Source organism: Cyprinus carpio, chromosome A14, assembly GCF_018340385.1.
Source record: "Cyprinus carpio isolate SPL01 chromosome A14, ASM1834038v1, whole genome shotgun sequence".
NCBI lineage: Eukaryota > Metazoa > Chordata > Actinopteri > Cypriniformes > Cyprinidae > Cyprinus > Cyprinus carpio.
Window position 1 is genome coordinate 30,306,660 of NC_056585.1, and position 13,810 is coordinate 30,320,469.

The window sequence follows — 13,810 nt, forward strand, 5'->3', positions numbered from 1 at the left end:
GGAAAGCACCAAGCACTCCCCTTCATCTTAACATTGTTGAAACATTTTGAAAGCAAGGGCTACGCGTGCCTTTAAAGAAACAGTCTGCCTCAGGGAGACTGTGATAAACTCGAGGGACATGTTTTAGTGACTTTGACTCAAAAAGAAAGACAAATATCTGGATAAGACATTGAAAACAGACACAAATAGAACAGAGGACAGCCTTCCAGCCTTTGCCGCATTTGCAAAAGAGCATATCCCAGTTGTGAAATTTTCTTGGCACTTTTCCATGGGAACTGATCCAGAGTGCATTGAGAAGTACTTCCAGGGAGGTCTTGTTAGTGTTTGAATAATATTGTGTGGATTGAAACCAAAAGTACATTTCTCAGCTCATCTCTGGGCGGCGGCACGTCTACTCTGAAGGAAGAAAATGTCCAGCAAAATGTAGAGCTTTAGTTAAACTTTGATCCTGTTTGTTTCTTCACAAGTCGGGAAGCATAAAACAGTCAGCGGATCCCGAAACCACCTCTTACAAGCCAAACTTGCGCCCCAGCTGAGGAAAAAGAAAGCTTTTGTCATACCCCAGGCAAGCGTGCCGGCTAAAAGGGGGCTCAGCGAAAGAAGAGAGTCTCTTAGGCAAGGACGAAGTGAGGCGGGCTGGGATGGAGTGCAAGCATGAGCCTGCTAGAAGAGGAGACAGCTGGGGTGGGCCTACAACTACAACATCCTCCACCCTCAACAAGACAGGAGCAAACACATCCCTGGAGAGGCACAGTACTAACATCATGGAGAAGGATGACCACTGCAGGGTCAAAACAATGCCAGGCTTGACCTCCTGCCAGATGGAGCGGAAAACAAGTAAATATTTTCTTCCATATCTTGTTTACAGCTTTGAATCTGAAGAACATGATATATTATAGTATATTACAGGCTGCTTTCTAAAAAAATAAATAAATGAATGCAAAACACAGAGTTTAATTTTTGTTGTTATATAAGGGTTTCCCATACTGGGGTTTGTGATTTGATTGAAAAGCTAATAAATAAAATATTTCATAATTCAGTTGAAAGTCAGTTCAAATTTCGAGTTTTTAAAAGTGTAAAGTTAAAAAGCTAATAATTAAAACAAACGAATAAAAAATAACATTAAAGCAATTTAAATTACAACACTTGCTAAGACATCATGTGATCATAGACCAACATCAGAGAACTTGTTGTGGTTGTTGTTAAATTATTTGAATATTTATAAAGTAAATATTTTAGATCAAAGGGTTTAACTGACAAAAAAGTTTGGGAATACCTATATTATATGATTAAAAAAAGAGAGGATAAGGAGCGATGACAGACATGAAACTGCAAAACTATGTAGGAAATTGATTGCAATGGTTGTAAACTGGGGCAATGGTTAATTATACAGTTAAGTGTCATCATACAATGTCTAATTACTGCAAAGATACACAAGTTAAGGACAAATTTATTCTTTAAAAGATTAATGCTTTTACAGACAGGGCGACATAAGAACTGTATAGATGTAGCTGCCATCCCCAGACATCAGTTCTTACTAAACCCTCAGTGACACATTTGTTTCCTCACAGACACAGATGAGCCATACAGTAATAGCTCTTCAGTTCATACCCACTGACCGTAATGCTCAAGTTGTGGATAATGTTAGCTGGAAAAAATGCATAATAAGGTTTCCAGATGACCAGGCACACCATTGCAAGTGCAGTAAGTGGCAGTTCACACCAGTGACTGTGAGATAGATTGGTTTTACAGCCCTGCTGATGACAATTCAGACCCATTTCAGATGGTCCAAAACTGTTTTTGCAGAATTTAAGAGGTTGCTATGGTGTTCTTACAGCTTTGGAGTGTGTAAAATGGCGAGAGAGGAGGTTGTGGAAAGGCTGAGATGGAACAGTTAATTCAGTCACGGTTTCATACCATTCCTAGGAAGAGACGCTGAACTAAATGTCAGCATTTTCTCTGTTTTTCTTTCGCTTCTCTCTCTCCTTGTATGGGATTGATGTCTCCACACAGCAGCATGATTTGATGAGATGCAGAATGCTTTTCTTTCTTGCATTTCCAGATGCTGATAGCATGAAATTGGAAAATGATACAGTGTGGTCCAAAAGTCTGAGAGCAGTCTCTTTTTTTCTTCTAAGAATGTTTTAGGATTAGTACAATTTAAGTACAGGTTTAGTACAGGTTTTGTGGACAGTGATGTGTAATTGCACATTCATGGTTTGAAAGTTCTTAAATCTCTCTGATCTCATCACTCCACACCTGCAAACATTTCCCAGAGGAAAACTGTCATTTTATCCCATCCTCCCAGTGAACCATAACATCCGACAGGGGAATCTGACCTTTGATATACAATCCTAGGCCTGCTAGGTCCCCAAATCCTCAAGCTGTAAGGGAGGTTCCCTCATCTGTCCAAACTGTGAGCCCACATATCATACACAGCATGGGAACATTATTTATTTCCCTGAATTCCTACCAATACTTCTTGGTTTGAGGAAGTTCTTGTCTTTCCCTTCATGTTAATGAGAAGTTAAGCATGAGGGTTATGATTCAGGTAGGATGGATCAGCTAAGCAAGCAAACCTCTGCGGTCTAAATTGAACTCCACCCTTGAGGCTCAGGTGTCCGTCCAACCAAGCGAGCGTGTTTGCCGGACGACTCTCTCCCCTGACACCCAATCCTCTGAAAGAGCTGACACATTGATTCTATACCTGACACTGATGAAATGTGGCCACTTAATTTGGCGTGAAACAGAATGTGCGAACTTACAGCCTCTGTATGTGATTATGTAAATACATACAAGGCCGTAAAAGTCATAAATCTCTGGTAATGAAAACAGTGGTTAAGCAAAAGGTTGCGTAAAATGTTTTCATTATTTGCTCACCCTCATGTAGTTTGAAATCCACGTGATTTTCTTTCTTCTGTAGAACACAAATGAAGTCAGGAACTGACAGCCTCAGTCACCATTATCTTTCATTGCATGTTTTGTCCCATTAAATGAAAGTGAATGGTGACTGAAGCCATCATTCTGCTTCTACTTTAGTGTTCCTCATCAGAAAGAAATGGTTTAAGGGTCATAAAGGTTTGGAACATGAGGGTGATATATAATAAAATATATACTTAAGAGGTAACTACAGCTTTAAAAAAAATTGCTAGAGAAAACATTTGTCTAATTTGACTTTTGGCTCAAACAGTTTCTGACTATAGCCCTTGTGACAACCTCCCCGCGTGACAGCTAAAGCCACTCTCTCCAGATCTATTCTGTATCCTGGTTCTTCGCTGTTGAATTTGGAGTGTACCAGACGTCTGCCAGGAACATTTCACAGCATAGCCACCCTTTTTTTTTAAAAAAAGCAAAAGGGAAGCGCAAACCTCGTCCAGTGCCCCAGCCTGCCCGCCTCATACTCGATGCGCATTTGGAGCGCGCGAGAGATCATCATTCGCAACTACACGAAATCCGATCCAGGCTCGCGCTGCTAAAGGGGGAGTGGATGAAACACATGAAGTTAAATTAGAAAAGCTCGAGAAGCAGCAACAAAAGAGACTGTATGCAGAGTTAATTAAGGTAAGAGAAGTTTAGTTTGACACGGTGCTTCTGAAACTTTAAAAAACAACAATAAAAAAAAAAACGCTTAGATTTGTGAAAGGCATGTGCTGAAGTCATGTTTAAGCTCTGAGGTTTGATGACATAGATCGTTTAAATTATATAATGTAATGCATCTTCTTTAAAGCGAGAAGAGAGCAATATTTTACTTTATTGAATGCATGCTGTTTTAAAAGAACATACAGACTTGTTGCCAGCCACTTTGGGTTGTCTTTAGGCATAGACAGACAATAGACAGAAAGTTTCTGAATGAAGGAATGAACTTTGTGGGAAAGTTAAAGTGACAAATTGCTCTTTGTGGATTTCAGACATTTTTTTTTAAACTGTAAAAAATAAATAATAATAAAAAAAAAAACTTATAATCTAAAATGTGCTTCATGTGGTAACATCTAAATTAACTGGTTTATTTCTAGGAAAGTGTATTTATAGTGTATTTATTTATTTAAAAATTAGAATGCATTCGGTGAGTAAAGCCATAACTGTATTAAATTAACTTGTATTCAGATATGACAGGGAAATTTATAAGAATAAGGAAGAAATTAAAACTGCATCAGGTAATTTTGTAATTAATTATTATTATTATTATTTTAAACTTCTTGAAAGTACTATGGTGGGTGGGAAAACATGTACATTAAATTAAAAGAAAAGAAAGAGAAAAATAAAAAATAAAAGGAAAATTAAGAGAAAAGCTGCATGTATGTTTTTATAATTATCAGATTTTGCTCCAGGTTTATAAATTATTATTTTTTTTTTAAACACCGTAAAGATAAATGGAAAGCTTTTTATCACAGTGCTAGATGTTGTGTTGCATGCACTAAATAAAGAGGCATTTTTACTTGTGGAATGAAAGGCAGATGCACATTATTCATGCTCTATTATAATTTTATGCCATGTGATATAAAAGCTCCTTTGAGTCTGGCAAACTTGCACATAAGACAAACGGGATAGATGTAGAACTCTTGCCTTTTTTACTACCTTTTTTTTTTTTTACTCCCATTGTGGCTCTGTCAAGACAAAAACCTACCTGCTTGGATAGAGAAAAAAACACTCAAAAAATTGTTTTCAGGTTTGCTGCCAAGTCTGAGTTTGAGTATATAAGCTAAGAACTACCTCAGGGAAACCTGGAGTGGTTAGTTATTCAAAGGTCTATTTGGGAAACAGATTGTGTTTATGTTGCACAGGTTAACCAGACTCATATTAAGAGAGTCAAGCCGTTCAGCCAGTGATGTAATTGTTAGCAGTCTGTTCCTCAGAATGTAATGTTCTGGTATAAGATGTTAAGAGTTCTGTTCCTTTCATTATTTTGTATGCAGGATTTTCAAACACACTTGTTTTATTTACTGAAACTTTGATGGCACAGTATATCACTGTGGGTCAAAGTTTAAGCATTTAAATGTAGACATTGTCTCGTAAGTGATGATGGAAAGAAATGAACCTGTCAGCATATAAACCAATGGCTCCTGTGCCTCAGAGAGATTTCTCAAGGCATGCTGCAGTCTCAAGCAAGGAATTTTCTCGGCTGTTGAGGAATGCTAAGGGAGGGACTAGAGCCCATGGTGAAGGAAATACTTTCTGCAGCTCGGAATGGGGCTTTTTAGCCCAGTCAATAAACCTTTGCCATTTTCAACAACATGACTGTTTTAACATCCATCTTTGCCAAACTATGGCTAGAACTGCAAATATCAGCATTAAGATTTATTTACAGGAGGTTTTTAGAACTATAAATGTGTGAAAGCATTGTACGGTCTACAAAAGTTTGCCCGCAGGCTCTGTAAATCACAGCAAACTGTGAAAAGAATAATTTTGACCACAAATCCTTGAACTTTATATATAGGATTTCTTTTATAAGTCTGTGCGCAAAAAGGACGACAAACTAATATGACTCATTTTTTTAACAGGGTGACTCATGAAAGCTAGAATTACTTGAAAGACATATAATACTCTTGACTTTTAAAATAATTATACTCCCATTTGAGCACATTGCTACTATAGCTGAAATTTAAAAAGCAACCAAATGATTGTGACAGCAATGGTGAGATCATGAAATAAAATACAAATCAGGCTAATATTTGCCAAAACCTGTCCAATTATTCTGTCTAATAAAAAAGGCATGTCATATTATATGCAGCAACCTTTGTTTGTTAGGCTGAAACAATTAAGTGCATTTAAAATAACCCTCATAATTGTGAATACTTTGTGGGTTGTGCTAAATTTTACAATTATAACCTAGGTTGAGCAATACTTTGCTTTGTGAACTGAAAAGCACTGCAAATGGCATAGCTGTGAATGTGTTGTATAATTTCAATTGTCTCTCGAGTTGATTGTTGTGTTTTTCTACCATTACAGACCTCAGCAGAAGTGCCAGTTTGTCGGAGAAGGAGCTGAAGGAGGCACGGACCAAGAGTCAGATCATTGCTGCTCAGCTCCAGGCCAATTCCAACTCTAAAGGCGTCCAACTTTTCAACCGGCGCAGACAGAGAGTGAACGCTTTCACACTCGTAAGCGTTGGAGGAGGGAGAGTGGAAGCATCCAAGAATGTAATTGATTCATCTTTTGAAAGTCCACGGACATGGGACAAACATCACTCGACTGAGGACCAGGACAAAGAGTTGAATCGTAGAAACCTCACGTGGTCGGCCGGCAGAATCTGCAGTACTGGGAGTGACATGGAAGATGCTAGTGAGGTTACACGGGAGGATGTAGCAGAAGAAAGTGGCCAAGACAGACACTTTCTCCCTGTCAACGAGAAGGATGAGGAGCTCTCAGAAGACCTCTCAGAGCATGTGAAGGATGAGGTTACTCTTAGAAGTGATAATACCCCTGCTGTTATGGACAGAACTGGACAAGATGAAGCTGAAGACAATGGAGCACACAATAAAGAAATCCCAAATGGATACAGTGCACAATGCAATGGAAAAGCAGATAAGACAGTGACTAAACAGCCCACCATCATGAACAGAACAGCTCGCCCATTTTTCTCCCCAACAACAGTAGGATCCTCTGAAGTCATGGACGTCCCTCCAGCCCCATCTTATGACTCTACAGCACACTTTGAACCTTCAACTTACCAAGTGCACCCAAGACCTGTTTTCTCTCCACCACCACCTCCACCTTCATATCCAACTCCTCCTCTCCCCAGCTTCTCCAGCCCTCCTCCACCTAACACAGCCCATGCTCCCTCACCTCAGCCTTCTTCTTACTACATCCGCCCATATGCCCCCAGGCCTACATTTGTCCCAAACCTCTTGAGTGAGAAGAGATCTGTCACTCCCATCAGAACTGGCATCCTTGACGAGGGCCAGGCTCGCAGAGCGACCCGCAAGTCGATGTTCACATTTCAGGAGAAGCCAAAAGTTGCTCCGAATCCCGAACTCCTGTCCTTAGTGCAGTGTGGAGATGAAAAGAAGAAAAAACCCCAGCCAGATGCAGGGCAGGAAGAGGAGCTACTGGCTCTTGGGGCTGAAGCCTCAAACTTCCTGGCCAAGGATGAGGATATTCACGAGGAAGCTGCGGTGCCAGAGTGGGCTTCGAGTTTGAAAAGCTCCAGGACACGTGCCAGGATAGAGCACAAGCCTGAGCAAACCCTGACCGATGCTTCAGGAAAAGGAGCCGAACTGTTTGCCAAACGCCAGTCGAGGATGGAAAGGTATGTCCATGGCAGCAAGGACCCGAGATCGCCCTCTCCTACCATGTCCTTGCCTCCTTCGTGGGTGTATCCATCCAACATGCCCGGTCGAGTGAAGGCCATAGTAAACTCCTCCAATATAAGTACACAAATTTCAAAAACACTTCAAGCTCAGCAGGCAACTCAGAAAAAGACTGTCCCTGCCAAAACGGCATCACCTGTTCCAGCTCCACCTCCAGAAATACCCTTGGAGAACGGCTGCACTAAAATCGAGATGGAGCTGTCCAAACATCAGCCATACCAGCTCAACTCATCCCTCTTCATCTTCAACCCAACAAAAGATCCCTACAGCACTCTTCCCAGAGCTGCCCCAGCTCCTAAATCTGCCGTGACCGCTCACTCCTTCTCCAGACAATCATCCCTTCCAACAAGCTCGTTGCCATCTCCGTACAGCCCCATGCCCGCCTATCGGTCAGACCATTGCTTTTCACCTCCTATGACGCCTCTTAGTCCCATCACAGCAGGCAGTGTCAGTTCCCCAGTGTCACCTTTAGCTCCAGAACGTGTGGCTTCACCTCGCTCTGGCGTCCAAGCTCCACGTCCCACGTTCTCCACCAAAAAAGCTGGTATCAGCCCACAGGTGTGGAAACCCTCTTCATTCTTTTGAACCTTTCAAATTCTGCTCTTCTTCTCTGCTCTTTATGTACTCTTCAGACCAAAGTATAATGGAAGTAAAGTAAAAGAGATACATATCAGACTGACTGTCCACTTAGAAGTAACAAGAGAGCAGTAAGGTACAAAAAAGTAGCTCTGCAGGAAACACGAAATCTAGCACTTTTGGTCAATAAATAAATCTCATTTGCCTATAAAACTGACTTAAATTGTAATTCATAAACTGGCCACCAGAGGGCCATAAATTGAACCTTACTTATGTTTTAATTAAGACATTGTAATTGAATGCAGCTTTGAGTTTCAGAACTACAGTTTATTCATTTTTGTGCTGATGCCAGATATATTTTAGGTACAAAACCAGTGTGTCATTTTCCAACCACATGCCTCCAAGTTTTCAGGTTGGAGTTGGTACAAGCTCATAAGCAGTTTAGCAGATGGTGTTTTGCATTTTATGATGTACCAAATACAATTTAATATAAGTAGGATGATATGAGAGCCTCTTCCTATTATGACACATGTACTGTTCTTTATCTTAATTAGTTCTGTGTGCTTTTCTTTGATTAATAGTTCTAGTTTACAACTTGCATACTGCACAACAGTATGTACTTAATGTAGTGTGCATACACTCCTCTATGTGCTACTGCAGGCATCTGATTAAACAAAGCCATGATTGAGTTTAATGTCATTCTAGCTTATTTTATCACCACATACCCTACCTATTTTTATTCTGATTGTTTCCAAACAAATTGTTTCATTCTGGCTTCTTCTCTTTCAAATGATTTTGTCTACTCTGTTTCATTAAAGCACAGTTTCTTTTCTGTCTCTGGTTTTCATACTTTATTATCTTCTTCTGTTGACTAATTTGCTGAATTTCCTGTTTGGATTTCTTCTTCTATTTTCAGCATCCCCTCTAATCAGTTTCAGTTTTTGTTAGTGTCTGTCCTTCTCTTCAGCGATAAGAATCCCAGGCTGGCTTTCCCGAGTCGTTTTTATCTGTACCAACAAATCAAAGAAATGCATATCAGAGCCACCCGCCGTGTGGTGCTCTGACCCACAATGAAATTCTAAAAAAGATTTTTAACGCTGACTGAATATGTATGTGCCCCGCACATTCCTGGTCTGCCTGCTGAAAATGCACATCTGAGCCAAAACAGGCCCCTGTGGGCTTGAGCTTTAGGCTAGCGGCCTGACCTCTGGCCTCGCTCATGCTTGGAAAAACACATTTGCTGGAGGTGAAAACATACCCAGCAGTCTCAGCAGTGCAAATGCATATCTCAGTAAAAGGTTAGTGGTCCTGGCAGCGTGTATGCAAGCGATCTGAAGATGGCATGATATCCTGGTGTGCTGGGAAACTACTCAGACATGGGACACGAATAAACAACTCAGTGTAATCACAGGGTGTATGAGAAGGCCTGATATCGATAACATCACATCTGAAGTTGCATGCAGTGCTGCAGGAGATGTTTTAGATGCTTCAGTGGCGTGTTTAAAGGCTAATCTTAACCAAACGTGTGCATTTGCACTGCATGAACTTTAAAAGTTTGGATTTTTGAATGGTTATTGAATCTTTGGATCCAGGATTGTTCTGCTACTCTTGTACCTCAAGTGTGATGATAAATGTGTTCCCGTGCATTACTCACTATCTAGATTTATAACAAACGTTGCATAAAAAAATGAATCATAAAATGGCTCAATAATAAGGATGTGACCTGGCCTAGTGTGAGCTACTGGATCAACATATATATAAAATAATATATATATATATATATATATATATATATATATATATATATATATATATATATATATATATATATATGTATATGTATTTGATCATGTATGCATATTTTTATGCCCTGCAAAAAAGTCTTGTTTTGCTGTGAAATTTGGTCGCAAATTATCCTTATTGGATTTTTAGCGTTGCCAGATGAATAAAATAATCTAACATGATGTCCAGCATTATCTGCCCAGTAAAAGTAAAAGTGACTCTCTTGTATAATAAAGTTTAGCTATTATATATTTAAAGCTACCAAATTTTGTTTGTAAAAAAATCTAGAAATTTGATCATTTTAATTTAGACTTTATTTGTATAGCACTTTATACAAATTTTTTTTAAAGCAGCTTCACAGTAATAAACAAGAACAGAATCAATGATGTAAACTCCAAATGTGGGACAAATTTAAATTCTGCTGTAAAACAGTTCTATTACAATAGTGTTAGGCAAAAATATATAATAATACATGTTAAAAATGTATTTTTTTTAATATTATAAAATAAAATACTTTAAAAGTATAAAGCATCAAAACGTTTCTATAAAATACAATATAATTTTTAAAATAAACATTAACTCAGGTCATACATTTTTAATATGAACTTTTAAATTATAAATGTAAATACAAAATTATAAAAATTATATAAACTGATCAATTACAATTTATTTCTGTTGAGGTCAGTAAGAATCTTGGCAAAGCTAAAAGAAATTTGAACTATGGCAAACAGAAAAATCCTTTCTGTTGAGCCCTGCTATTATTCAGTGTGTGCGTTTGTGAGTGTATTTAGTGATAGAGACACTAAATTAAAGGGATGTCTCACCTCTAAAAGTAATCTTTTCTTATCTTTTGTCTTATCAGATTAAGAGGAGACCCCGGCACCAATCAATAGCCCTGGCTCCACCACCCCAACCTCCAGGACGCCCAACCTCACTAGACGCTTCACAAGCCCTGAGGTGCTTTCCAGCACTGTCCGGTCCCCCAGCAGCCCTCTAGTGACCTCTACATCATCCAGCCCAATCTACAAGCCCACACTCATCTCCCCTTCACCCCAGCCCATCCATAAGCCCGTCTCGACATGCCCTTCCCCAAGCCGTATCCACAAGCCCATTGCAACCACTGCATCTGCAGGTACCCTCTTTAGGCCGACCGCCACCTCTCCTGTGTCTCCACACTGGGAAACCAGGTGCCAGTCCCCAGCTGTCAGCCAGGACACCAAAGCCAACCACCGCATTTTGGCCAAAAACATCATCAATGCCGCCAAGCGGAAAAACAGTCTATCTCCCGGGGCGCTGAGCAGCCGCAATCTACCCATCTCCCCAGTGAGTGGCCAGATCATGCCTTACGAACACAAACCAGTCAGTCCATTTCAGCCACGGATGCTGGGGGCTCAATCGCCCACCCTTACCAGTCCCTCTCCCACCCGCATGATCCACTCTCCGGTGCAGTTGTACAACACCCGCTCGCTGACTGACTCTGATGCCTCGGTCGAGTCTGAGGATTCAGGTCTGCGCTCTCCTGGAGTGCGCAGCTACAATACCTGCCCCCGTGGCTGGACCAGCAGTCTGCAGGTGAAGAGGGGAGGCGTGCCTGAAGATCTGTAGGAAGCACTTAGGGATGATTTATACTTCAGCCTGATTTCGTTGTAGACCAAAGTGTCCCTTAAATATTGAATGTAAAGCATTGTGGATTTTTCAGTACATTGCATATGTTACTATGTTGACTGTGTGATGGAATCTGTTCGTGTTAAAGAAATTCATTGTCGTTCAAAAGTTTGGGTCAGTAAGTTGTTGTTTTTTTTCTCAGCAAGGTTGCATTAAAATGTTTAAAGTGACAAAAATAGTTTTTTATAGTTAAAAAACATCCAATAAATATAATCCAGTAAATTTTGTTCTTTTCTATTCATCAAAGAATTAAAAAAAAAATGTATCATGGTTTCCACAAAAATATTAAACAGCTGTTTTCAAAATTAATAATAAGGAATGTTTCTTAAGCACCAAATCAGAAGCATCATGTGACACTGATGACTGAAGTAATGGCTGCTGAAAATTCAGCTTTGCTGTCTCAGGAATAAATTACATTTTAAAATATAAAAGTTATTTAAAGTTGTAAATTGTTTACTGTATTTTTGATTAAATGCAGCTTTAGTGAGCTTCTTTCAAAAACATTAAAAATCTTACTAACCCAAAGTTTTTTGAACGGTAATGTGGTTGAAAATTGAAAAAAAAGAAAGAAAATGTTGTCATCATTTACTCACCTCACATGTTTACTCAAACGAGTATGACTGACTTTCTATCATGGAACACAAAATGAGGTGAATCTTCACATTTTCAAACAAAAGTAAATGAGGCTGATGCTGAAATATAACTGTACATAACTTACATGACTATATGTTGTTGTTGTTGTTGGAGCCTGACTGCATCTGTAAAGATAGATATAATTCAAGGTCACATGATCTTGCAACAACATAAGGGTGAATAAATGAAGACTACATTTTCATTTTAAAGTGAACTGTTCCTGGAAAGTTACATTTTGGTCTCATCTATGCAACAATGACGATGGCATTACATGGACTCAGAAAGGTGTACCAAAGAACTTTGATGTGTATTACTAAAGATAAAAAATAATGTGCAAGACTTTTCAAAGCAGTATTAGTTATTAACCTCATTTTTTAAAATATAAAAGGGATTGTCCCTTTTACTTTTTTTGTACAGTATGTTCTGACAATGTGTTAGAGTATTGAAATGTCACAATATACGTAGGTCCAACTTGAGTCAAACTTGAAAAGAACTGACTGTCTATTGCTGAATTAATTTAGATGTAATGACAGAATGACACAGCAAAGTTTTATGTTATGAGAGAGAATGGTAGGAAATTCTCTACATAACGTATACTATAAATGGAAGCTGCTGGTGATTTGAAATCCAATGCGGTTTCCATATTAGTTTAGTGCTGACATAGGGGATGGAAATAAAATGGTCTTATGCACAACAGGAGAAGTGAAAAAATTAAGCATTAGGAGGTTTGTTCAGTGTGTTCATGAATGCACCTTGCTTAGATGGCAATTAGTTATATTTCCAAAGAGGGCAAAAACAGGAGAAGACAGAATTCTGGCTGAGCTTATATATAAGTTAAACTTCACATTGCATTTCAGTATGTCACATAAAAGGGACTGAAGTAATTCTGGGTTTAAGGTGACTGAGAGCTCTGTTGGTAGAGGAAGGTGAGATAATTGCTTTTTTTTACACATTTCACAAATAAATATATTTCATGGGGCACTTGTAAGGTTTATAATTTATTTAATCATCACCTCTTACACTTGTCAGACTGTCTACAGCATGCATTTACACTTGACTAGGATATTTCTGACAGTACACACTGTATACTGCGTGGTAAATGGTAATTCACACTACTTAAAACCGAATGTTTGTCTGTCTTAGTTCTGAAATTACATATTGAAATCTGTCTGAGCTGTTCACTAGCACTCATTTAAGGATTGAGTCTCAAGGGTCATGCTTACCAAGTGTACTCATGTTAGCCTGCGCTCAAATATTGGATCACCACACATGAGAAAATCATTCTCTGAGTTGGTGCATCAGCAGATTTTTGAGTATTTGCATAGGGGAATTTTGATTGACAGGGACATCAGCTGTAAAGTGACTCGGCACCTTTGGTGAGAATAATGTTATCACTTCCACGGATGCTTTACAGCCCCTGTGTACTTGTGCGATCCTTCATTTGCATTATGCTTGATTCAGCTTACATATTCAATTTCATTACAACATCATGTCTGAATAACCAGCCTCAATATTATCTCTGTCTGTTCACTTCTGTTTTTAAATTAAGTGAATAAACACAAATAAACAATGTCATCTTCTTGGATAAATGTTTTCGTTTCTTGATATATTTTGATGCTGAAAGCACAAACTGTAACTGTATTAATTACAAATGCACACAGTGTTTCCTCCCTATAACTGATTTCCTCACTATTTTAGAAAAATGCAAAATATTATAACCAGATATATATATAGTATAGTGTGAGGAAAGGGATGTAGTTTATATTCTGACCTCTTTTACTGATACTGTATAGGACATGGGAGAAATATTTTACATCAAAAAAATGTAGGATATTATTATTATTAAT

At 38.8% G+C, this 13,810-nt stretch overlaps 1 protein-coding gene across 1 annotated transcript; it reads left to right on the top strand.

The window, feature by feature from the left end:
• The first annotated feature begins 565 nt into the window (after window positions 1-565).
• On the top strand, window positions 566-11,669 carry LOC109066269 (synaptopodin-like). Its single transcript, XM_042770575.1, has 3 exons — window positions 566-837; window positions 5,947-7,886; window positions 10,533-11,669. Exons 1-3 carry the CDS (start codon window positions 642-644, stop codon window positions 11,268-11,270), a joined length of 2,874 nt encoding a protein of 957 aa, XP_042626509.1. The 5' UTR covers window positions 566-641; the 3' UTR covers window positions 11,271-11,669.
• The last annotated feature ends 2,141 nt before the right edge of the window (window positions 11,670-13,810 follow it).

Excerpts from the sequence above, each read along its gene's own strand:
- LOC109066269 (XM_042770575.1), top strand. The coding sequence starts at position 642 with ATGGAGTGCAAGCATGAGCCTGCTAGAAGAGGAGACAGCTGGGGTGGG. Across the intron at positions 838-5,946 it reads CCAGATGGAGCGGAAAACAA|ACCTCAGCAGAAGTGCCAGT; the intron begins GTAAATATTTTC and ends CTACCATTACAG. Across the intron at positions 7,887-10,532 it reads TGTGGAAACCCTCTTCATTC|GAGGAGACCCCGGCACCAAT; the intron begins TTTTGAACCTTT and ends TTATCAGATTAA.